Source organism: Pelobates fuscus, chromosome 5, assembly GCF_036172605.1.
Source record: "Pelobates fuscus isolate aPelFus1 chromosome 5, aPelFus1.pri, whole genome shotgun sequence".
Lineage (NCBI taxonomy): Eukaryota > Metazoa > Chordata > Amphibia > Anura > Pelobatidae > Pelobates > Pelobates fuscus.
In genome coordinates, this window is record NC_086321.1 from 300,738,713 (window position 1) to 300,766,496 (window position 27,784).

General features: G+C 44.4%; 1 protein-coding gene across 1 annotated transcript; it reads right to left on the reverse strand.

Annotated features, from left to right (window-relative positions):
- Positions 1 to 18,847: 18,847 nt before the first annotated feature.
- LOC134612213 (uncharacterized protein F54H12.2-like) lies at positions 18,848 to 20,038 on the reverse strand. Its single transcript, XM_063456563.1, has one exon. It carries the CDS (start codon positions 20,036 to 20,038, stop codon positions 18,848 to 18,850), a length of 1,191 nt encoding a protein of 396 aa, XP_063312633.1.
- Positions 20,039 to 27,784: the final 7,746 nt, after the last annotated feature.

Here is a 27,784-nt window from a genome sequence, read left to right on the forward strand (position 1 = left end):
TGTGTCTGTTAGTGTGTGGGTCTGTGTGTGTGTCTGTTAGTGTGTCTGTTAGTGTGTCTGTTAGTGAGTGTGTCTGTTAGTGTGTGTGTGTTTCTGTTACCTAGTGTATGCGTATTTGTCAGTGAATGTGTGTGTGTGTATTTAGAAGGCGGGACGGGGGAAGGGTTGGGTGGGGGTGGCGCGGGTGGGGGGGGGAGGGTTGGGTGGGGGTGGCGTGGGCGGGAGGGGGGGGGCTGAGTTTTGTCCTGCCTAGGGCAGCACAAAACCAGGATACACCACTGATTGCATATCACATATCTGCTATATGAAAAGTATAATTAAGGTAACTTTACTGTCCAAAGCCCCCTCACATATATTTTATAGAATCTATACCAGTGATGGCGAACCTATGGCACGTGTGCCACAGGTGGCACGCCGGGCCCTCTCTGTGGGCACGCGGCCATAGCTTTGCCATCACTGCAGAGTAGGCGCCTGCCTGCCCGAAACGGCAGGTGCCTACTCTGCTTCCGTGTCGGGAGGACCGGAAGCAGGGGGGAGGGATCGAGGAAGCAGCTCTCCCGTCCTCCCGCGAGCTGTGTGGAGCGTTGCCGCACGTTACCATGGCAACGCTCCACACAGCATCGCGCGGTAGGACAGGAGAGCTGCAGGACCTGTCCTCCTGTCCTGCATACCACCACCGGACCACCAGGGATGGCTGTGTTCCCCCCCTCACCCTTCACCAAAGGTAACAAGAAGGGAAGGGGGGGATACTGATGTAATAACCTACCCCCCTTACCCACAGCACCCCTACTCCCAGCACCCTTACCCCCAGCACCCCTACTCCCTACTCCCAGCACCCCTACTCCTTCTACTCCCCCTACTCCCCCTACCCCCAGCACCCCTACTCCCACTACCCCCAGCACCCCTACTCCCACTATCGCCAGCACCCCTACTCCCACTACCCCCAGCACCCCTACTCCCACTACCCCCAGCACCCCTACTCCCACTACCCACAGCACCCCTACTCCCACTACCCACAGCACCCCTACTCCCACTACCCACAGCACCCCTACTCACAGCACCCCTACTCACAGCACCCCTACTCCCACTACCCACAGCACCCCTACTCCCACTACCCCCAGCACCCCTACTCCCACTACCCCCAGCACCCCTACTCCCAGCACCCACAGCACCCCTACTCCCAGCACCCCTATTCCCACTACCCACAACACTCCTACTCCCAGCACCCCTACTCCCACTATCCCCAGCACCCCTACTCCCACTACCCCCAGCACCCCTACTCCCACTACCCACAGCACCCCTACTCCCACTACCCACAGCACCCCTACTCCCAGCACCCCTACTCCCCCTACCCCCACTACCCCCAGCACCCCTACCCACAGCACCCCTACTCCCACTACCCCAGAATCCCTACTCCCACTACCCCCAGCACCCCTACTCCCACTACCCCCAGCACCCCTACTCCCACTACCTCAGCACCCCTACTCCCACTACCCCCAGCACCCCTACTCCCAGCACCCCTACTCCCACTACCCCCAGCACCCCTACTCCCAGCACCCCTACTCTCCCTACCCCCAGCACCCCTACTCCCTCTACCCCCAGCACCCCTACTCTCCCTACTCCCACTACCCACAGCACCCATACCCCCAGCACCCCTACCCCAGCACCCCTGCTCCCAGCACCCCTACCCCCCTTACCCACAGCACCCCTACCCACAGCACCCTTACCCACAGCACCCTTACCCACAGCACCCCTACCCCCAGCACCCCTACTCCCCCTACCCCAGCACCACTACCCCCAGCACCACTACCCCCAGCACCACTACCCACAGCACCCTTACCCACAGCACCCCTACCCACAGCACCCCTACTCCTCCTACCCACAGCACCCCTACCCCCAGCACCCCTGCTCCCAGCACCCCTCCCCCTTACCCACAGCACCCCTACCCACAGCACCCTTACCCACAGCACCCCTACCCCCAGCACCCCTACTCCCCCTACCCCAGCACCACTACCCCCAGCACCACTACCCACAGCACCCTTACCCACAGCACCCCTACCCACAGCACCCCTACTCCTCCTACCCACAGCACCCCTACCCCCAGCACCCCTACCCCCAGCACCCCTACCCCTGCACCCACAGCACCCCTACCCCCCTACACACAGGACCCCTATCCACAGCACCCCTACCCCCCTACACACAGGACCCCTACCCACAGCAGCCCTACACACAGCACCCCTACCCACAGCACCCCTACCCCCCTACCCACAGCATCCCTACCCCCCCTACCCACAGCACCCCTACCCCCCCACCCACAGCACCCCTACCCCCCCTACACACAGCACTCCTACCCCCCCACACACAGCACCCCTACCCCCCACACACACCACCCCTACCCCCCCACACACAGCACCCCTACCCCCCACACACACAGCACCCCTACCCCCCACACACACAGCACCCTTTCCCCCAAACACACACAGCACCCTTTCCCCCAAACACACACAGCACCCTTTCCCCCAAACACACACAGCACCCTTCCCCCCCCACACAGCACCCTTTCCCCCCACACAGCACCCTACCCCCCCACACACAGCACCCTACCCCCCCACACACAGCACCCTACCCCCCCACACACAGCACCCTACCCCCCCACACACAGCACCCCAACCCCCCACACACAGCACCCCAACCCCCCACACACAGCACCCCACCCCCCCACACAACATTACACACAGACACATACACTGCACCCCTCAGTGCAGTATATGTGTGTGTGTTCAGCAGTCTTTATGTATTCAGCAGTGTGTGTGTGTGTGTGTGTGTATTCAGCAGACTGTGTACTCAGCAGTGTGCGTGTATTTAGCGGACTGTGTGTGTATTTAGCAGTCTGTCTGTGTCTCGGTGTGTGTATGTATTAAGCAGTTGGTGTGTGAATCTGTTCAGCAGTCTGTGTGTATGTATTGCATTTGTTGGAGATACTAATATAAGCTTAATTTATATCATTATTTAACATTTTTAGAATTTAACTCTCTGTTGTGTTCTTCTTTTAAAACAAAAGTTGTTAACTGTACGAGTAGTTTTTTTCTAAACGTAAACCTCAGTATTCAGGTTTAATTGCCATGTTGGCACTTTGAGGGAAAAAAAAGTTGGCATGTATTGCGGTTTGGGCACTCGGGCTCAAAAAGGTTCGCCATCACTGATCTATACTTTTCTGTGGTCACCTCCAAAGAAGCCTCTGAAACTGGGGTGCTCATCCTAAAAGGAATCCGATTTCACACTTAAAAAAATAAAAATAAATAAATAAATAAATTATAATAATAGAAGAGGTATTGTGGGAACATCCAGAACATGCATTTTTGTATATAATCTTAATTTGCAGATATTTTATACCTTAAAGACATATAAAGGATATTTAATTAAATATTCAGGTATCTTTAAAAATTAAGCAATGTTAAAATAGATAAATAAATAATAATAAAAATATATATATATATATATTTTTACCACAATATAAACAGCTTTGTTAAACAGATTTTAGTACAAGTACTTATGTCAAGAAATATACCGGATCCGTTTACAACAGGCAGGTTTAGCATAAATGAAAAGTGGGGGATTCATTATTGCCCGAGAAATCTCTGAACATATTCAGAATTTTTGAGAGCAGCAAGTACAGATAGCAGATTGCAATGGACACCAATACAATATTGCTTTGCCGATTGAGGTCAGAGCTTTAAAGAATAAATAAATAAATGTTCTATAGCTCGCTAGACCACTGGCTTTTAATGAACAGTTTGCACAACACTCATAAAATAGTTTGTTATACTGCACAGTATAGCTGTGACAAAATAATATACAGAGTAAAAATGCTATTTCACTGTTTAATAGACTTACCCAGTATTTAGGGACGACATGTTTCTTCCAAAGTCATCGGGACTTTGAGGGAGGTTCTAGCTATGTTTGTTTAATTAATTAATTTACTAAAGAAAAAAAAAAGTTGTTTTTTTCCCTGCAAGTGAATTTCAGCGCAAGGTCATTTTGTGTTCACAGACTATTCGGATTTTTAAAAAAAGCTGTTCTTTATCTCACACTACGAACGGCCTTGTAATTCCTATCCACACTAAAAGTTGGCTTTTAAATTTAATTGTTTTAACTTTAATATATCATAGTTAATACAGAGGAAAAAGTATATTGAAAGTATATTAATTGATAGGATTTCATTTATCTATTTTGGTCCACTGTAAACTGATCTCTAGTCTCAGTCTGGTGTTCAAACTGTTTTTCTTACGATACGTTGTGTGTTTATATCCACAACTGCATTTTGCTTTGTGGTAACAAATTGAAAGCCTGGCATTGTAATACGTGTACGGACATGCTTATAACAAAGCATGGTCCCTCTCCTCATATAGTTGGCCGTTAACAGGCACTTTGATGCAATGTGTCTGTGGTCACTGGATCACATTGCATACCCTATCTCTCAGTCATGATGCAGAGTTTATGCTTGCAAGGATATCCAACCTTATCCACCTGGTATCCGTATAAATACTCCTATCGTTTAGAGGGGTTAATTACATAATAACCATTGAAGGTAATATGTTGGTTGTTCTTCCTATAGAGGAAAGATAGACTTGCCCAAAAGCTTTTTCATGGCTAGGACAAGCTCCTATAGAGAGAGGTAATGTACTTCTGACTCCTGAAAAGGAATATTGGTGGTCCAATATGGGAAATACTGTAATTCATGTGTTTAGTAATCATAAGCATTTGCTTGTTGTCACATTACTGATGTACGGTTTATTGAAATATTACTATCTAACGTACTTTTTGAATTACTATACATTGGAAGTTATCAACATCTCATGGTTATGAATATGCTTTTGTATGTGTTGATGCATGTACCAGGTTTACTTGGATATATCCTGTGCGAAGTGCAACCTCTGATACCACGTTTTCTAGTCTCACTTCCTTAGTATGCATTTGATAATCCCAGGACCATCCATTTGGATGGTGGTCCTGCAGTTACTGCAAAGGAAACCTAAAACTGGGCAACCACATTTGGGTTACTTTGGGATTTCAGTGCCCCAACCACCCCCAAAGTAGTGGGGTTGTGGTCTGGGAAAATGCTGAGGTTAAATGATTATTAACCAAGTTACTAGTTGCTTGCCCCACACAGTGGTATCTATTTATTCCTATGGTACATGTGAGCATTCACAACATACCTGATGATACAAATGGTGAGACACCATATGAAATGTTACATGTTTTTCACTGACAAACATATTTCTGCACCAGGGAGAGCTTAGAACCATTGGTTCTATTAGAGAAATTTAGGGAAAAATTTTTTTCAGCCCATCTCACCATGCACCACCAACTTTTTCTTACTGTTGGCCAGTTTGTCCTGGAGAGGGTGACTCCGAGAACTTTTACTACAGAGAACAATCAGAGCCAACAGAGAACAGTAAGTTTTGATATTTTACTAACAGGACGTTCACAGAACCACTGACTGACACAGTGAATGCTGTTAAAGATGACAAGATAAAACAAACAGAGGATGACAGAAATGCCACCAGAACACAGCCACCAGAATCATAGCCACATAACAGACTGAATCATGATCTGACATCTGAACCTGCAAATGTGAAGGAGAAAGGATGAACAGACAGGCGTGATACATTCACAGTTAACATGGAATGAATGAAAAATGAATCATAGACATCATTATAAGAAAGACTGGAGAAAACAGAGACTGAACCTGAATTATCTTATACAGTAAGAAAGAAATGCAAAGATGGAAGCAAAAGGATGCTAGAAAATTGGTTATGGTGTCTCCTTCTTACAATCTGCAGCATTATCATAACATCAACCCTAGCTGTCGTTTTAAAACTGCATTGGGATTATGTTAACAAGCAGGAAGCACCTGAACTGAATTGGACTGCACATTATACAAGTTCTGTGATCGTGAGGACTTCCTCCAAGAACTATCTCAAAAGGAGAGACATAGCTCACCTACACTGGTATTTCACAAGGAACCTATTGAAGATCATTCCAAAAACCGATTATACATGAGAGAGATGTGATTGGACTATTTCAAATCCTAATAATGGACTCAACGATGATGGCAAAGCATGCTGAAATCAGAAAAAGATGGGACAGATGCTTGTGAAAGACTTTGGATGCACCTATGAAGGTGATGTAAGAAAAGACTGCAATATAGTTTATCATTGAATGACTACCGCAAACAGCCTTCTTATGCTGAAAAGAAGTGCTATGTTAATTCTAGACATTGCTATTATCCAGACAGAAGATGACCGGAAAAAGAAATAAAGGCTGATAATTGTCAACACCCAGCTGTTTCTCAAGATGGAACATGGTACTGAGAAAACCTGACTGACTATCAAAGCGCCTCACAGTACAAGACACAGATTGTTGCCTACAACTCAGAAAACGTGGTTAATAGGAAGGAGCAGAAGAAGAGGAATATAGATTTCCTACTGGAGTGAAAAACCATCCTGGAACAATATTCTGTAACAATGAACTTTACAATGACATTTGGTGGCATATGAATTTAAATTCGGCAGAAACATATCAACTAACGAAAGAAACCTTGATGAAATTCATCAATAATAACAACACAGGCCTACTAAGAGCAGAAGCCCTGCCAAGAGAATGGAATATAAAAGATTAGCAAAATCTTTCAGAAACCTTACATCATGGGACACTTGTACTAAAGCACGATTTGCAGCTTTTCTTAAACTCTACATATTATGTACATACCTGCAAAGAAAGGAACTCCTGTAAACATAAACACATAGACATTGCTACAACAAGGAATCTGTAATTGTTCTGTTGCAGATGTGATCTACCGATGTACTCCTTGCTCTTTTGGTATAACATACCAATCAAAACGTTAAATGGCTCCATAGAATCAAACGACAAAGGATTTTTGCTATATTCTGGACTTCCAGGAATGTGGTGCATGGACAGAAAAATTATAATTACTAAAGCAATCATGCTATTTTTTTCCCCTGTATCAGAAATGTGTCAGTGACAATGTGTAATATAATACAGATACTATAATTAATGGTATAAAATAAACACATAATGTGTTAATTACAAAGGTGGATAGACTTTGTGAATATCTGAAACGCAATTGAAGGTTATTGCTAAAATGCCATATGCAGCTGCAGTCTGGCCTACAAACAAATATATTAGACATACATGTAAGAGTATAACAGCTAATTACCCAGATGAATAATGGAATCATGATAGTTAAAGATCATATGATTACAATAACAACTGCAATAACGTTTAAACTTTAGAAGAAAATGTGAACTGTTCTTATTAAATCAGAAACTACTCGATATTTGTTTAAGTTTGCAGAGTGGTATAATTAATATAAGTGAAGTACTTCAACTACCATAAAGTTTATTTATAATGATCAACATATTCGGTCTGCCATAGCTAAGGCCAGCCAATGGAAATCAAAGAGTATTATGGATTAACCCGTCCAGGTGATATACATGATGATTTTGGAAATTGATCATTTAGGTCACCTATTGCAAACTGGTGAAAAGATGTCAAAGATATAAATTCAACATCCATACCACTCTATGTATATATATTAAAATACACGTAATCAAATATTTTATCGGTTTTTCAAATACCAAGAAAATGTTATTTGGTTTGTGATGGTTAAAGGTACATAAAACCACTCATACAAAGGTAGAGCTAAAATATAAATACCTTCAATATTGTATCTGAGTGCTTTCTTAACTCACTTTTAGAAATAATAAAACATTCAAATCATCTTAAGTTACACCCAACAGCCACTGAAAAATATACTTGAACAATTAAGATTCACATTGTTAAGCATCCAATCTCACGAACGTAACTTTCCACAATGGCTGTCAGTTCTTGGTTTAAAAAAAAACAAACGTTTTTTAATTCAATTTTTGGGTGTTTCTGGTATTTTAAGCCACTAATAACTGTAGTTATTATATTTACTAATTGTAACTTAGGGAATAAGTTGTCTTCTACCTAACAGGACCAAGAAAGATGAATAATGTCATATTTCCAATTAGCATCTATTCTAAATATATTGAGACATTTTGAATAAAAGAGTATATTTATCATTTAAAGAGAATGTAATTTTACATACCATTGTGAACAAAGGCGGTAAATACTTTGCTGCTTCGAATTATCCTTATATCTATAAATCATATACAAGGGTGTTTGTCTTTAATACAAAACACTAGAAAGATTAACTATGTTACTATTTCATCTATCATTATTAAAATATACAAAAATACAAAGTATAACAAATGTAAAGATTTTTCCACAGATTTTACCTGTTAACATTTTTAGCACAACAGCACCTGATGTCATTGAGATGTCTATCACTGAGATGTTACAAAGATTCCAATACAGCAAAAAGAGGCGTTCTTGAGAATCCACTTCGATTGCTGTATCAACATAACATTTACTATAATGGGAACCATGTCACTTAAGACAATGTCTTGGAAATGCTGTCAATTAATTTATTCCGTAAAAGAATATCGGAGAGTATCTAATCTATACACATCATAATCGGTGTAAAGGTATTTCACGAAAAAACAAAACAAAAAAAGCAAAGACAGAGACAAATACCGACACCATCACCACGGTGATAACAGATGATGCCGATTCAATATCTGCAACCAATTCTAGCCAAATATTTGGAAAGCTGGACTCTACAACCTATACTCTACAACAAATACCCGGGTATTCTACAAACACAACTTCCAGCAATGTATCTAAGGAATGTAAACTTCTACAGGCCTTTAAAGACTTTGGATTACAAATACAATTACTACTTTTAACTTTGGATTACAATTCGTATCTGGATCCATCCAAGAATATCTTACTCTGGAACTTGGTGTTCTTTTCAATTCTTTCCTAGACAAAAGCTTTGCTCATTTTAATCAACCACCTTTACAGGTAAAGATCACACTACGGATGTTTTACTGTTACAACAATGATCAAGGATGTTGGGAGAACAAAAAAAAACCTAGACTGTTGGAGAACTTTGGTTCACTAATTTAAGGAAGAAATGCTCTACAATGCCCACAGTTTAATGGAGAGGGTGTTATGGGCAAATGCAAATATTACAAGTTTTAGAATGGAATGTTGTATTTCTTAAACTGTGTACTTTGTCTTTAAGAGATATTGCAAATTGACAAGGTGTTAGAAATGGAACATATTGTTTTTCATAGATGTTTCTTTAAGCAATAATCTCAGTGCATAATATGTTTGCGCCATTTTGTCCCAGACGAATTACAATAACAATAATGCATTAACAAGATTCAAGGCTATGCTACGACTCTTTCAGTACACAATATACTGTGGTAACCCCAAGTTAATGGAACTTCCCCAAATCCGGGAATCTCCCGCGACTGTGCACTTACGTCTTAGTATAAACAACAGATAAGCTATTCAGACTTTAAGATGCCATCTTGAACTAAGTCAGGAAAATTTCCATGACGTATGCACCCTTTAGTTATGGCCTTGTATCTTTGCCAAATTAAGGGAGGTCCTAAATTGATTTAAAGTAGACAAGTTACTTTTTCATATATGAACTATGGTGATTCTAAAATGACGACACTTAAGGTATAAATAAGTGTACTTTTAAATGTTAACACACAGAGGAGAGACTTGGAGACAGACGCTGCTCCATCTTAAAATGACTGAGAGGCTGACATGATGACATGTTCAGAAGGGTATGTTAACCTATTAATGATATTTGCAAGCATTTAATTTCATCTTATAAACTCTGCTATAATGGATTTGATATGTCTATATTTATATTTTTATATAATAAATATCTAAAAGACAAAATCTATTGCTTCCAAGACAATCCTTATTTTATATTGTATTCTCAATTATTTATATATGTAAATAGAGGATCTCTTACTAACTATATAAAATTATGGCTAAGATATCTGTATGGTTAGCCCTGCTAAGTTCTATGCTTTAAGACATTATAGAGGTAAATAAGGGAACCGCCCATGGTTACACGGTGTCTGTCTTTATTTGAGGGGAAGCTATGGTTTGGTAAAAGGTCATCCCATCCAATGCCCACTACGTACATACAAGGCCCAGGGCCGGATTAAGAGCACAGTGGGCCTGGTGCTGACAATTATGATGGGCCTAATTACGGAATCTTATCGACCAAAAACACTAAAACAGTCATACCTCCCAAGCGTCATGTATCTGATGGAGATGGTGCTGGAGGGAAACTCATAGGATGCAGCTATAAGAAAACACATACTCTATGCTAATCTCTCTCTAACTTATGCTTTCATCTTTCAAGTAAATCCATAACCCCCAACAGCAGTGTCCAGTGAAGCAGGAAGTCAATGGGTGGGGTAAAAGGGTGTGCCACTGGCACGAATCACGTGACCAGACCTGCCAAAAGGGGGTGAACATGCCAAAAGAATTGAAAGGTCAGCCTGGCATGAATGCATGTCAGGCTGCCTGCCAATCCTGCAGGCTGTCCAACTAAGGCCATACTATGCAGGCAGTACCCCGAGCTTGACATAAATCCTTACCTTCTTACTAGCAGGCAGAAGTTCCTGGTATATAGTCTGAGACAGAGAAAAGGTGTATATAGTGAGTATAGAAGAAAGGGGACATGCCACAGTGTTAGAGAGACCAACGTCTGCATTACCTAAACTAATTTTATTGTCAGCCAGTCCACACAAGTTTTGTTCCCATACATCCCTCTGAAGCTTCCAAACTTAAAGGGACACTATAGTCACCAGAACAACTATAGCTTATTGTATTTGTTCTGGTAAGTAGAATCATTCCATTCAGGCTTTTTGCAGAAAACACTGTCTTTTCAGAGAAAATAACTCCACTGGCCACTCCTTAGATGGCTGCTAGAGGTGCCTCCTGGGGCAGTACTGTCTAGTGTGCAGCACTGCCATTCAGTGTCTCCACCCTCTGCATGCAGACACTGAACTTTCCTCATAGAGATGCATTGATTCAATGTATCTTTATGAGGAGATGCTGATTGGCCAGGGCTATGTTGGACTTGTGCTGGCTCTGACCGTGATCTGCCTAGTTGACAGCCTCAGCCAATCCTATGGGGAAGTATTGTAATTTGCTCAGACCACCACTCCTGATGATGTCAGCAGACAGTCAGTTCAGAGGCAAAGCCAGCAGCTGCAGACTTTAATACAAGTCATATTTTACTATATTTAGGGAGGCAAGAAGGGGCCAGGGTGGTGGTTTTAACATAATAGGGTCAGAAATACATGACTGTGTTCCTGACCCTATAGTGCTCCTTTAAGCAAGAGTATGTGAAGAGTAGTTAAGGTTGCCACCTTTCTTGGAAAAAAATACCAGCCTTAATCATTTGTATAATTAATTAGTTATGCGTGACATCACATGATGTAAATCACAAGGAGTGACATTAGAGAAAATTCTGTAAAATCACCAACAAACTACTCACAGTTTGATTCTGCTGTATAGATGGATTGCTCCCAGTGTCTCCCTGTCTCCCAGTGTCTCAGTCTTGCAAGTCACCCAGTGTCTCAGTGTCCCTATGTATCACAGTGTCAGTGTCCCCATGTTGCCCAGTCCCCTAGTCTCCCAGTGTCTCAGTTTCCCCATTTCTCCCAGTGTCCCAATGTCTCAGTGTCACTAGGATACTGGGGACACAGTGAGACATGGGGACACTGAGAGAAATGGGGACACTGAGAGACATGGGTACACTGAGAGACCCGGGACACAGAGACATGGGGACACTGAGACATTTAGGGAAACTGGGAGAAATGGGGACACTGAGACACTAGGGACACAGACACTCTGAGACATGGGGACACTGAAACATTTGAGGACACTAAGACACTAGGGACACAGAGACATGGGAACACAGACACTGGGAGACTAGGGGACACTGGGAGACTAGGGGACACTGGCTGGGAGACCAACACTTGGGGACACTGGGAGACATGGGGGCAGTTGTGGACATAGACATGGGAACACTGGGACATATAGTGACACTGGGACATATGGGGACACTAGGCACACTGAGAGACATGGGACACAGACACTGGGAGACTTGGGGATACTAGGGACACTGGATGGGGGACATGGGGACATTGGGAGACATGGGGACATAGTGTCTCCGTGTTCCAATGTCTCAGTGTCTCCCAATGTCCCTATGTCTCACAGCATCCGCATGTGTCTCAGCATACCCATGTGTCCCAGTGTCCCCTAGTGTCTCAGTGTCCCCATGTTTTCCAGTGTCCCCAAGTGTCTTAGTGTTCCCAGGTCTCCCTGTGTCTGTGTCCCCATGTCCCCTAGTGTCTCAGTGTCCCCATGTGTCCCCTAGTGTCAGTGTCCCCTAGTGTCTCCATATGTCCCCTAGTGTCTCAGTGTCCCCTAGTGTCTCAGTGTCCCCATGTGTCCCTGCTGCCTTTCCCCCATCCCTCACTTACCTGAGCTGTAGAGCTGCTGTCTGGACTCTGTGCTGTGTTGCTGCTCCCCCACGGATCAGTGAGTAGTGGAGAGAGGCAGGGATATGCTGTAACTTCCTATCCCTGCCTCTCTCCACACAGAGTGACCCCTACTGGCTGGTGCTGGTATTGCACAGTAATCTCCATTTATTTGGAGAAAAATACCTGTGTTTGTATTGCAGGTATTACTGCAATACCGGCACGGCCAGGCAGCCTCAAATACCGGCTGTGCCAGTAAAATACCATTCAGGTGGCAAACCTAAGAGCAGTGTGTAAAAAAAAAAAAAAAAAAAAAAATTATTTTTTTTTTTAAATGGGCCTATTCCATGGGCCTGGGCCTGGAGCTGCAGCTCCATCAGCCCCTATGTTAATCCGGCCCTGACAAGGCCCCAGGGAGCGTGCGCAGCTTAGCGGATAAGGGCACATGTATGAGTGTGGGAATGGATGAAACAGGATGGGCTGTGTTTATGTTGGGGGAGTGTTGTATGAGAGGAAGTGGGTGGTGACAATTGGGACTGACCTCAGTACCACTTAGGACCTGGGCCAGCAACAAGTTTCCTGCCCACCCTCCCTTTTGTTTTTTGGGCCCAGGTTGTTGTCACAGCGGGTGGGGTGTATCCTTGCCAAGTAAGGGGTGGTGGTGTTTTGCAGGTTAGATAAGGTGGGGGGTAATAGCCGGGTCTCATCCTAAGTGGTACCAAGTTGGATGCAGCTATACGAAAACCCATACCCTATGCTAATCTCTTTAATTTATGCTTCCATCTTTCGAGTAAATCCATAACCCCTAACAGCAGTGTCCAGTGAAGCAGGAAGTCAATGGGCGGGGTAAAAGGGTGAGCCACTGCCCACTGGTCACGTGACCAGACCTGCCAATCATGCAGGCTGTCCAACTAAGGGCCCACTATGCAGGCAGAACCCTGAGCTTGGCATAAATGTGTCTAATGATGCGCTCGCTCCATGCTTTCTAAGGACTGTCCCCTAGCACTCGCTGGTCCACTTGTCTCCTTACCTTCTTAATAGCAGGCAGAAACTGCTGGTATATAGTCGGGGATAGAGGGGACGTGCCACAGTGTTAGAGAGACCAACGTCTGCATTACCTAAACGAATTTTTTTTTTATATATATATATATATAAATTTTTATTTTTCATTTAAGTTACATCCAAATAACACATTTTCAAAATAGGTTTGCAATATTACAATAAAGTAAATATTTTACATATCATTTCTAAAAACCATATTTTATACATTTATACAATAACTACATTCAAAATCAAAATAATACATGCATTAGCCTCTTTCTTACTCAAACACACACAAAAAAGACATTTGGAGCTGCTAAGTTTCCTTTGGGAGGTTGACTTTTGGGGAGTGTGAGGGGGATTTAAGTTTTTAAGCTTAAATATCTAACCCAAGGGGCCCAGATTTCATCATATTTCTCCTTGGTTACTCTATCTGTTGCTATACCTGCTTCCATCCTGCATTGGAAATCCACTTGTGTACAAATATCTTGCCAATTTAAGGGACCTATGCTTCTCCAGTTTCTGGCCATAACTATTTTAATTGCCATAAAGATATGGATCATAAGAATTTTAAATGTTATATTAACCCTTGGCATGTCTAAGTGGAACAGAAACATTTGAGCCGTTATAACAGTTTGTGCCTTCAAAATAAGATTTACTAAATCAGAATTAATTTCATAGGCTTCAACTCCTCACAATCCCACCATATGTGGGGGAATGAGCCTAGTTCCCTACCACATCTCCAACAATCGGGTAGAAGTGTGGATTGAAATTTATGAAGGCGAGCAGGGGCGGACTTAAGCGCTCTCTTAAGAGCCTCAGGCGGCTGCAGCTTCTCACCTCCCCTCCCCTCCCCTGTAGCGTGGCCGAGCTGCTCTGCGGTCCGCGGTGCCCGGCCAGAGTGATAGGAAGGTGCTTAGTGTGCACCGCAGAGCAGCTCGGCCACGCTACAGGGGAGGTGGGGTAAGAAGAGAGGGGGGGGGGGGGGATGTGTGTAAGAAGAGAAAGGGAGGGGGGGGTGTGTGTGTAAGAAGAGAGAGGGAGGGTGTGTGTGTGTGTGTGTGTAAGAAGAGAGAGGGAGGGGGTGTAAGAAGAGAGAGGGAGGGGGGGTGTGTAAGAAGAGAGAGGGGAGGTGTAAGAAGAGAGAGGGAGGGGGGTAACAAGAGGGAGGGGGTGTAAGAAGAGAGAGGGGGGTGTAAGAAGAGAGGGGGTAAGAAGAGATGGGGGGGTAAGAAGAGAGGGGGGGTAAGAAGAGAGGGGGGGTAAGAAGAGAGGGAGTAGGGGTAAGAAGAGAGGGAGGGGGGTAAGAAGAGAGAGGGAGGGGGGGTAAGAAGAGAGAGGGAGGGGGGAAGAAGAGAGAGGGAGGGGGTGTAAGAAGAGAGAGGGAGGGGGTGTAAGAAGAGGGGGTTAAGAAGAGAGGGAGGGGGGTAAGAAGAGAGAGGGAGGGGGTTAAGAAGAGAGAGGGAGGGGGGTAAGAAGAGAGAGGGAGGGGGAGTAAGAAGGGAGGGGGAGTAAGAAGAGAGGGGAGAGTAAGAAGAGAGGGGGGAGTAAGAAGGGGGTAAGAAGAGTGGGGGGAGGAAGAAGGGAGGGGGAGAGTAAGAAGGGGGTAAGAAGAGGGGGAGGGGGGAGTAAAAAGAGGAAGGGGGAGTAAGAAGGGAGGGGGGGAGTAAGAAGGGGGTAAGAAGAGGGGGAGGGGGAGTAAAAGGAAGAAGGGGAGTAAGAAGAGGGGGAGGGGGGAGTAAGAAGAGGGGGAGGGGGGAGTAAGAAGAGGGGGAGGGAAGAGGGGGGAGTAAGAAGAGGGGGAGGGGGAGTAAAAAGAGGAAGGGGGGTTAGAAGAGGGGGTGGGGGAGTAAGAAGAGGGGGGTAAGAAGAGGGGGTAGGTGGGAGTAAGAAGAGGGGGAGGGGGTAAGAAGAGGGGGAGGGGAGTAAGAAGAGGGGGGAGTAAGAAGAGGGAGGAGTAAGGTGAGGGGGGAGTAAGAAGAGGGGGAGAGTAAGGAGGCAACGTTACGGCTCTTGCGAGAGTAAACTCTAGCCCTGGAGCTACGGGCTAGAGTTCACTCTCAACACTGTGACCACCAGGGATTCCTGGTGGTCGCAGTGGTGAGAGTGAACTCTAGCCCCATAAACACACTGCCCCCACACACCATGCACATTAACACACTGCCCCCCATACCCACACACACCATACACATTTACACACATTGCCTCACACACACACACATGCACTGCCCACCCATACACACACAGCCCCCCATACTAACATTGCCACACACATACACAGCCCCCTCATACACACATTGCCCCACACACCCTACACATTCACACACTACACCCCCTCACACACACTGAACCTTTCACACACACTGCACCCCTTACACATTGCACCACTGCTCCTATACCCTACTACAGCCTCATATCCCAGCAGACCCCAGGTAAGTTGTCAAACTGTTCTTAAACGGTTTGACTACTTACTCTGGGAGGGGGGCCCGGCCCTCCTGGCACCATAACGACTACACAGAGCAGTAGTGGTTATTGTGCATGGATTATTTCTTTAAATAATCTACAAGTGCCCCAGTAGCCTGCCGGCCAGCCAGCCCACAGGCCGGCCAGCCAGCCCACAGGCCGGCCAGCCAGCCCACAGGCTGGCCAGTAGCCAGCCAGCCCACAGGCCACCAGTTAGGCTTAGAGCCAGCAAGCCCACAGCCTGCCAGCCAGCAAGCCACAGCCAGCAAGCCAACAGCCTGCCAGCCGCAGCCTGCAAGCCCACAGCCTGCCGGCAGTAGCCAGCAAGCCCACAGCCTGCCGGCAGTAGCCAGTAAGCCCACAGCCTTCCAGCAAGCCCACAGACTGCCAGCCAGCAACAGTAATTAAGGTAAGAGGAGCCAACTTGGCCTAGGTATCAGCGAGCTATGTTGTGTTGCTATATTGTGAATAGGAACCAGAGTGTTGGAGAGACCCCCCTCCAGGCCCCATTAGACTCCATTGTAGTCTCTAATGGGACCTGGAGGAAATTCTTTCTAACACACTCTCTAAAGGACACTGAGATAGCCTCTGATAGAATGCTCCCCCCCAACACACACTCTGCATTGACTACACTGACACACACTCTGCATTGACTACACTGACACACACTCTGCATTGACTACACTGACACACACTCTGCATTCACTACACTAACACACACACTCTGCATTCACTACACTGACACACACACTCTGCATTCACTACACTGACACACACTCTGCATTCACTCTGCAGACCTTGTGCTTTGTCAGGGGCCCCAACATTTCTGATGGCAGCCCTGCTGCCATTGAAACTCTCTGGCCGGGCAGACTGGAGCGGCCTCACAACCAGTGACAAACAGAGCAAGCTGCCGGCCCCCTCCTGGTGTCAGGTCCTCAGTCACTAACCAAGGGTCTGATATAATCTGCCCTAAGGCAATGTAGGTGGCCGCGAGGCCCCAGGCAGCATGAGGCCTGAGGCGGCCGCCTAAAATGCCTAATTAGAGAGCTGTCTCTGACCACAGTCTAGCACCTGGTATTAAAACAGTGATTATATTAAAGCAGGAGTGCAAGGCATATTGAACTGTGTGTGTGTATATATATATATATATATATATATATATATACAGGGAGTGCAGAATTATTAGGCAAATTAGTATTTTGACCACATCATCCTCTTTATGCATGTTGTCTTACTCCAAGCTGTATAGGCTCGAAAGCCTACTACCAATTAAGCATATTAGGTGATGTGCATCTCTGTAATGAGAAGGGGTGTGGTCTAATGACATCAACACCCTATATCAGGTGTGCATAATTATTAGGCAACTTCCTTTCCTTTGGCAAAATGGGTCAAAAGAAGGACTTGACAGGCTCAGAAAAGTCAAAAATAGTGAGATATCTTGCAGAGGGATGCAGCACTCTTAAAATTGCAAAGCTTCTGAAGCGTGATCATCGCACAATCAAGCGTTTCATTCAAAATAGTCAACAGGGTCGCAAGAAGCGTGTGGAGAAACCAAGGCGCAAAATAACTGCCCATGAACTGAGAAAAGTCAAGCGTGCAGCTGCAAGATGCCACTTGCCACCAGTTTGGCCATATTTCAGAGCTGCAACATCACTGGAGTGCCCAAAAGCACAAGGTGTGCAATACTCAGAGACATGGCCAAGGTAAGAAAGGCTGAAAGACGACCACCACTGAACAAGACACACAAGCTGAAACGTAAAGACTGGGCCAAGAAATATCTCAAGACTGATTTTTCTAAGGTTTTATGGACTGATGAAATGAGAGTGAGTCTTGATGGGCCAGGTGGATGGATTGGTAAAGGGCAGAGAGCTCCAGTCCGACTCAGACGCCAGCAAGGTAGAGGTGGAGTACTGGTTTGGGCTGGTATCATCAAAGATGAGCTTGTGGGGCCTTTTCGGGTTGAGGATGGAGTCAAGCTCAACTCCCAGTCCTACTGCCAGTTTCTGGAAGACACCTTCTTCAAGCAGTGGTACAGGAAGAAGTCTGCATCCTTCAAGAAAAACATGATTTTCATGCAGGACAATGCTCCATCACATGCGTCCAAGTACTCCACAGCGTGGCTGGCAAGAAAGGGTATAAAAGAAGAAAATCTAATGACATGGCCTCCTTGTTCACCTGATCTGAACCCCATTGAGAACCTGTGGTCCATCATCAAATGTGAGATTTACAAGGAGGGAAAACAGTACACCTCTCTGAACAGTGTCTGGGAGGCTGTGGTTGCTGCTGCACGCAATGTTGATGGTGAACAGATCAAAACACTGACAGAATCCATGGATGGCAGGCTTTTGAGTGTCCTTGCAAAGAAAGGTGGCTATATTGGTCCCTGATTTGTTTTTGTTATGTTTTTGAATGTCAGAAATGTATATTTGTGAATGTTGAGATGTTATATTGGTTTCACTGGTAAAAATAAATAATTGAAATGGGTATATATTAGTTTTTTGTTAAGTTGCCTAATAATTATGCACAGTAATAGTCACCTGCACACACAGATATCCCCCTAAAATAGCTATAACTAAAAACAAACTAAAAACTACTTCCAAAAATATTCAGCTTTGATATTAATGAGTTTTTTGGGTTCATTGAGAACATGGTTGTTGTTAAATAATAAAATTAATCCTCAAAAATACAACTTGCCTAATAATTCTGCACTCCCTGTATATATATATATATATATATATATATATATATATATATATATATATATATATATATATATATATATATATACACACACATACACATTACATTGCACAAGGACTTATGGGGCTGGCATACATTTTTTTTCCAGGGCTGCTTTGAATTCCCAGTCAAACCCTGCCGCTACGGATTAGTGAAAAATGACTGCTGCATTCCTGGTCCGGCGATAAGTCAAATGCAAATAGTGTGTAGCCTGACACATACTCATCTCTGTTTATTATGATTCCAGAATCTCCACAGCTTTTCTGCGCCAGTAATAAAATTGACATATATTCACGCACTGCATTAGAATGTTCGAAATCCGGTTGGAATGGTTTTGAAGGGATTTGCTCACCATCCAGATATAGCGCTGCAAAATTCACGCTGTTATGTTTGAAACACAGTGGATTTCTGTCATATGCGCCTGAAAAAGCTTCATTGTCTACAAATGCTAAAACGACAAACTTTGGTAACTGCCCCAGAAACAGGTTTTCTTGGTTGCAGACACGACTGCCGGCCGGTATGCTGAATACTTTCATACTGATGCGCTCTATGGCATATTTAGCATTACCGTTTAAAAGTCCTTGCGCGTGACCTATTCTCACCGCTGGTGATATTTGTACTCTTTTGACAAATAGTGATGCGTTTAGAATTTGAAGTTTCAGAAGGTCAGCTTCTGCAGACATTAAACAAAAAGAATCTTTATTTTGGGTCAGTTTTATTTTTAAATCCAATCCACTCAGTATAAGCTTTTCTTGAAAAAAGAGATCACTGTGTAGATGTCCTAGTAATTCAACAGTCCTTCCGCGATCAGTCATCTGTGCACGCTTTACGAATCCTTCGTTGTCACCAGCCAATACACGATCTTCATGATGGCCCGCTGTATCTTTGTAAAACAGACCAGCGGTAAATTGCGTGGATAAGGCTTCTGCGCTGTAATTAAGAAGCGTCTCAATGTATGCCCGGTATGCGTACAGATTATTGGATTGTGATATCAGCCGGTCTCCAAGCGTTACATCTAGCTGGTTAAATAGTGTTGCTACTGGGTAATTGATTAGACTTACCCGCGAACTTTCAGCGATCTGTGAATTATCATTTTTAACGATTTTACAAACAATATATAAAAGGGTGTTATTCAGATCGTAATAATGCTCGCCGCTGCCTGAAATATAAAATTCAAGCGGTGATGTTTCAGAAATTGCGGCGAGCGGTTGAACCTTTACATAGAGGCTTTTTTCTATACTTGTTTGTGTGGGCTTTATTTCAAAAAGATCCAATTCTGACTTTGCGCATTCTACAGATGAGGAATGAATAAATGCCATGGTTTAGATTTAAAAGATGTCGCTAACCCCGCGTCTTGTTGCTCTTCTCTTTCTTCTAGATTTGCAACTGGTCTTTTTGTTTAGGAACTGTTTGATGTCAATTGGAAATGCCACATTGTGCTTCCATTTCCTATTAGCCACCCGTTTACCGGTGTATACTAAACCAGATCCATTTTGGGGCTCACCAGACACTTTATTGATAACCGCCGTTGACACACGACTGACTACACCTTTTGCAATGTTTTTTGCAGCATTTTTTACGTGTGGTTTAACAAGTTCAATACCACGTCGAAAAAGCGGTACCGCTTTTCTGAATAAACTTAGAAAAATACCTCCTAAGCCGCGTCCATACATATAGGCACTGCCATGAAAACCGGGCAAACCATATCCGGCCTGTGTCTTATAATAAGTACTGTAAATGTGTGGTTCGCCATAGATTTTAACGGCCACCATGTTTGTTTCGCTAGTAGTAAACACTACGACGGGGACGAAAGTGCAGCTTAACGATAGACTTGCCGTATTTGAATGAGACATTTCTATTTTGGTCGTTCTTTATCTCTATTGTGATCAGACATGGAGGCCCCCCCAAACTCCAACCCCACCCCCCACATGCACGCTCAAGGTCTGGGCCCCGCCTGCACCCGGGTCCTCCCCCCCCCCCCGAGTCCGCCCACAGGGATGCAGTGTCTGCAGGGCCGGTGCAAGGATTTTTGCCGCCCTAGGCAAAAGTAAAGTTTGCCGCCCCCCATGTGACATCACAGTGCCCCACCCATATGATCTGCCATGTTAACTAACACAGTGCTGCAGTGCCGCCGTGTTTACAATAAAAGGCCTGCAGGGACAGGCTATAGACACCAGAACCACTACATTAAGCTGCAGTGGTTCTGGGGACTATAGTGTCCCTTTAATGTGAGGTAAATTAGAGATTAGTGCCACGAATAATATACTAGATTGCCTACTTACAACCAGATGAGGATGATGATGGGCTTCAGCTGCCGTCTGGCTCCACTGGTCTGGTGTAGAACAGGCTCTCTGGAGGCGGTTTGTAACTGTGGTCACAAAAATCAATGTTCTGGGAGAACGGGAAGCAGCTCCATTTTTTGAGGGCCATTTACACAGCTCAAGGTCTGGGTCCCAGGGTCCACCTTCATGTTCCACCAATGAGTTTGTTCACAGGGGTGTGTGTGTGTGTGGGGGGGGGGGTGTCCTGATGTGTGTAAGGAATGCATTGTGTGAATCTGTGTTTGTATGTGTAAGGGCTGCAAGGTGAGTTTGTGTATGTATGGGATGCAGTGTGTGTGTCTGTAAGGCAGTGTTTCCCAACCCAGTCCTCAAGGCACACCTACCAGTCCAGGATTTAAGGATTACCCAGTTTTGTCTAAGGTGTTTTTAGAAAAAAAAGAAAAAAACACCTTAGACACAACTGGGTCACCCCTAAATCCTGGACTGGTAGGTGTGCCTTGAGGACTGGGTTGGGAAACACTGCTGTAAGGGATGCACTGAGTGTGTGGAAGGGGTGCATTGTGTGTTGCTGTGTGTAAGGGATGCATTGCTTGTGTATGTGTGTCTGTGTGTAATGCATTGTGTGTTTTTCTGTGTGCAAGGGGTGCATTGTGTGTGTGTGATGGATGTCAATCTCTCCCCCTACCCCCGTCAATTTCCTTCTTCTCCCCCCTCTCCAATTTCCTTCTTCTCCCCCTCCCTCTCATTGCCTTCTCCCCCCTCCAGTTTCCTTCTTCTCCCCCTCCCTCTCATTTCCTTCCTTCTCCCCCTCCCTCTCATTTCCTTCCTTCTCCCCCCTCCAATTTCCTTCCTCCCCCCTCCAATTTCCTTCCTTTCCCCCCTCAAATTTCCCCCCTTCCTCTCCCCCCTCAAATTTCTCCCCTTCCTTTCCCCCCTCAAATTTCTCCCCTTCCTCTCCCCCCTCAAATTTCTCCCCTTCCTCTCCCCCTCCCTCTCCCTCTCCCCCCTCCCTCAAATGTCCTCCCTTCCTCTCCCCCTCTCTCCCTCAAATTTCCTCCCTTCCTCTCCCCCCTCAAATTCCTACCTCTCCCTCCCCTCACTCAAATTTCCTTCCTCTCCCCCCCTTCAAATTTCCTCCCTTCCTCTCCCCCCCAAAATTTCCTTCCTCTCCCCCTTCAAATTCCCTCCCTTCCTCCCCCCCAAATTTCCTTCCTCTCCCCCTTCAAATTTCCTCCCTCCCTCTCCCCCCCACCCACTCAAATTTCCTCCCTCCCCCACTTCTCAAATTTCCTCCCTCCCTCTCCCCCCCACCCACTCAAATTTCCTCCCTCTCCCCCCCACCCACTCAAATTTCCTCCCTCTCCCCCCTCCCACTCAAATGTCCTCCCTCTCCCCCCACTCACTCAAATTTTCTCCCTCCCACCCACTCAAATTTTCTCCCTCCCCCCACCCCCAATCACTTAAATTTTCTCCCTCCCTCCCCCCACCCCACTCACTTAAATTTTCTCCCTCCCTCACCCCCACTCACTTACATTTTCTCCCTCCCTCCCCCCCCACCCCCACTCAATTAAATTTTCTCCCTCCCTCCCCCCCCACCCCCACTCACTTAAATTTTCTCCCTCCCTCCCCCCCCACCCCCACTCACTTAAATTTTCTCCCTCCCTCCCTCCCTCCCTCCCCCCCACCCCCACTCACTTAAATTTTCTCCCTCCCCCCACTGCCACTCACTTAAATTTTCTCCCTCCCTCCCCCCCACCCCCACTCACTCAAATATATGCGTCAATTTATCGCTGGCTATAAATGTATCACAACCAACAACATGTACATAGCGCTCCAAAGGGTCATATTCCAGTTTAATATCCACCGGAAGATCATTGTTCGCAGCATTAATCTTGTTAATACTCCTAACCAGCTTCTGAACATCATCATAATATCCTGCTTTTACGTTCAGCTGTTTTAGGGGTCCATCGGCTAAGCCAACATAAATGATCCTTTCATTGGTTTCAAAAGTGTTCCATGTATGGGGATATTGTATCTCTGCCATCCCCACTTCCCATTCACCTTTCAAAACAATTGGTTTGGACAGTTTGGTTGTGTAAATGGATATTTCATTTTGGGGGTAGGTTAAATACGATGCGTTGCTTGGCAGAGTGATATAAAATGGGGCATCCTCCATATTGTCTTTTAGAGGGTGGTTAGCTGTTTTTCTTCAATCCAACTATTGAATGTTTCTGGGTATCCCACCCACTGGACGTAGTCAAATCTTTTTCCCTTTTGAGTTTTTTGTTTTAGTATTTTTTGAATTCTATACACCCTGTTGTGGTCTTTGGGTATTTTTTGTATTTCTTCAGCGTAGGAAGACCCTTCAATCATATCGCCATTACAGTCTTTTAAGTGATATACCGGTTTCCTACCTTTGGTATTCACACCGTTAACTTCAAATATTTCATCTGTAAATGTCTGTTCATAGCCTTTTACAAAGGGACCTTTATATTTCGAAATCCGCACATGATCTCCAATGCTGATTGTTGGTTTAATCTTCTGCTGTATGAAGTAATTACTGTACAGTCTCCTCCATACTGTAAGTGTATTGGATTGGGTCACAGCTGCCGGAGGACAACCTATTGAGCGGTGTGTTGTGTTGTTGTAACTAAATATTAAGTCATCCAGAATATCCGCGTATGTAAAGGTATTGCGCGCTGTAAAATACCTCCACATTCTAGTTTTTATTGTACGGTTAAATCATTCAACCACCGCTGCTTTGACATCATTATTGGTTAAGAAGTGGTGTATTCTGTATTTTGTAAATGTTGTTTTTACACTCTTATTCAAAAATTATTTTCCTCTGTCTGTTTGCATCTTTTGAGGCACACGACCCTTACCAAATATTGATTCAAAAGCTTTAGCAATACTTTGAGCGGTTTTATTTATTAAAAGCGCTACCCAAGCGTATTTTGAAAAAATGTCTATGACGGTAAGAATGTATTTAAATCCATTATTGTATTTTGAAAATTCAATCATGGAGACTAAATCAGCCTGCCATTGTTCATCAAATTAGAGACGCATATTCTGTTTCGTTCAAAGTGACGTATCACCGGCTTGTGAAGCGTAAGTATCTTGATATGATAACCAATTTTTAATATTTTGCTGTGTGATTTTGTGTCTTTTTGTTTGTTTATAGAGATTATGAATTCCGCCATAACTACCAATTTATTTAGGATTAAAATATATTTTTTTCAACACCGCTGAGTTGTTTAATTCGGCCATTAGTAAATAGTATTGTTTATCAGATCTGTTTTTATGAGCTAATTCAAAACTTTACTTCTGATTATGGATGTTTTCTGTATTTCTTCTGATCAGAAAGATTCTTCGAGCATATTGACCTGTTTTTAATAGTTAATTCAAAAAAGTTTACTTTTGAGCATATTTGTTTTCATATCACATGATATTAATAGATATGGTTTATATCTGCTGATGTAGCAGATCTTTCACACTACGTAGTTCTATACATCATTGTATGACCTATCATGACCTCTTAAGACTTTTAGAAGCCATCAATTATACATCGGCGTTATTCTCAGTATCCTGTTTGTGATATTGATGACCTATCCAGACATCTTAAGAACACCAGGTGTCCTTTTTAGAAACCATCAATTATACATCGGCATTATTCTCAAGATCCTGTGGGTCCCCCGCGGTTCAGAGATCACATCATGACCCATGATAACCTGTAGAGCCTGTGATGTTGATGCCCTATCAGGACATCTTAAGAACTCCAGGTGTCCTTTTAAGAAACCATCAATCATACATCGGCGTTATTCTCAGTTATTTATTTATTTATTTATTTTAATTAGCCCTGTTTTTTCTTTTTCAATGTCTGTAAAATTTATTGGTTTTTTGGGGGTTCACTAACACATATGCCATTAACAGCATCGGGGCTCACTACACCCCTTGGCTATTTACTACCTAGAAAGCATTCATATACACGGCATACCCCTGAGTGGCTAAAGTTTTAATTGTCTATATACATAGTTATATAATCACCCCTGTTTTCTGTACTTTAATGGATTGAAACGTATTATGTTTTTTTATTCATGCGTACTTTTTTATTGTTTTACAGATATAATACTGCCTAATAAATACATTTTGTTTTAAAACATATCGCTTATTGTCCTGGTCATTTTTTTTGCCTTCTTATTTTCTATAAAAAATCTTTCCTCTATTATGTACAATATGGTCAAAATAGGGGGGTGGGGGCCAAAACATGTTCTAGTTGTCTGTAAATACGCATAGGGCTTGGTTTACAATTCTTTTTGTTTTAAAGCGCTCCTATCCCCTAAAACATGCCCAAACATGTCCTAATTGTCTGTAAATACGCATAGGGCTTGGTTTACAATTCTTTTTTGTTTTAAAGCGCTCCTATCCCCTAAAACATGCCCAAACATGTCCTAATTGTCTGTAAATATGCATAGGGCTTGGTTTACAATGCGCATGCACTGCGTTTCTTGGTTCAGAGGGGGGCGCTCATACGCAGTGGGTGCGCACGCTGTGGGTGTGGTGGTGCCTCAGGGGTCATGGTTCAAAGATTCGCGCATGCGCCGTGCTCGCTCCAGCATTGGGTGTGGCGACACATATGTTGTGGGCGTGTGTTCATGGTAAAGGGGCGGTGGCTGGTCGCTCCATTTAAATTTACTGAAGGCCCGAGTATGGCTGCCTAGTCACAAGACAACCATGATGTAGCGGCGTAATAACCTATGATTGACTTTGTTATCTTGTACTACTGCACACAAACGGAAAATGTACAACATAAAATGAAAAATGAAAAATAAAGATTGTCAAAAAAGAAAAAGTAATTCTAAATAAATTAATTTATGTGTCTTGATTTATAGAGTACATCATATGTATAGGATTTCAGCTTATTTTGAAAGTTACAGGTCACAAAATACAAGGACTAAAATAGAATTTCAATGTGCAACAATTTTAGAAGTTGGTATGTTTGTGTTGCAGGTTTAGTAGACATCACAGGCTATTTACCTAAAGTTAGTTTGACACTTTTTAAGTAGCCATTTCATCGCCAATCTCTGCTAAATATTGGAGTAAAATTGTGTTTTCTCTTTATTTTGGCATATACACATATAACAAGGTTTTGTGTGTATTTCGTAAAGCTGGTGTGTGCTTTTCCTGCACAGAACCCCATATTGTGTTCAGCTACATCTGCTGAGTATAACGATACCCCCATTGTATGCCTTTGACACTATTCTGTAAAGATACAATGCCATATAAGAGACAAAGCTATTTCAGTTTTGATAGCATTTTCGTAGATGGATTTGACAGGCCTATGTCTCATTTTAGGGTATTATAGCAGTGTGAATGTTCAAATAACCCCACAATGGCCTTTGATTTGATAACGCAGACACACCAGGGTATCTTATATGGTGTATATTGTGCCTTAACTTGACACAATTTTTTCACCAATTTATGTCAATGTTTGTGGTGAGAGAAAAAAATAAATAATTTTTACATATATGTAAAATACATTTTTGCTGAGTATGTCTTACACTTGATATGTACCACTGTCATAAAACCCTCAAATTATGCTAACTTACATCTTCTGAGTAAAACAATATGCCCAATGTATGACCTAGACACTATTTTGTGAAGTTACAGTGCTGTAAAAGAGACGTGACAAGTTCAGGTTTTTATGTGTGAATTTTTATGGAGGGTTTTGATGCGCCCGTGTCCCACTTTGGAGCACTTGAGCAGGCTACATATTCCAACTACACCATAAAGGCATACCATTTCTTAATTAAGGCATCCCAGGATATTTCAAAAGACTGTCACGATTCGGGGAACCCAACACGCTAACACACACACAGACACACACACAGAAAGTGTGCAGTACCGGTCCTTAGAGTGGCCTGGTTGAGCACACACAGAATAGTCAGGAGACAAGCCGAGTAAGGGGAACCAGAAAACAGAATAACGAGAAACAAGCCGAGGTCAAATGGTAGCAGAAAATCACAAAGTCAGTATAACAAGCCAGAGAGTACGTAACCAGAAAGCACATGTTCAGAATCAATACTATAAAGCAAAGACCACAACAGGGCAGGGAGGAACAGGAAAGGTAAGTATTTAAACCAGAAGGTTAATTCTGATTGGCTAATTTCCAATCAGAATTAACAATCACACGTGGGAGATATCTAAACCTCCCACTGTGATTGAGGCACTGTGCCTTTAACGCCGGGTCAGGTGACTGACCCCGGCATGTAACAAATTGGGCGGTCTCCCAGCGTGCAGCGTCATGCATGCTGCCGCCGGGGGACCCGGAAGAAGACGCAGGCGGCACCCGTGGCTGGGAGGATGCCGCCCGCCGAACACATGGCAGGAAGGGGACCGCGGACGGCTGGAGGGTGAGTGCCGCGAGCGGACTGCAGCCTCCCCTCGCAGCCGCCCGTGGGATCCTGACATTACCCCCCCTCGAAGACCGCCCGGAGGGCGGGAAGCAGAAGGCTTCAAAGGAAACCGGGCATGAAAGGAGCGGACCAAAGAGGGAGCGTGCAAATCAGAGCTCGAAACCCAAGACCGCTCCTCAGGGCCGTACCCCTTCCAATCCACCAGATACTGTAACCGACCCCTAGAAACACGAGAGTCGAGAAGGGCAGCCACCTCGTACACGTCACTGGAGACCGCGCAAGGGGAAATGGGCCGCCCGAGGGGACGAGAGAACCGGTTACACAGCAAGGGTTTCAAAAGAGAGACGTGAAACGTGTTCGGAATACGCAT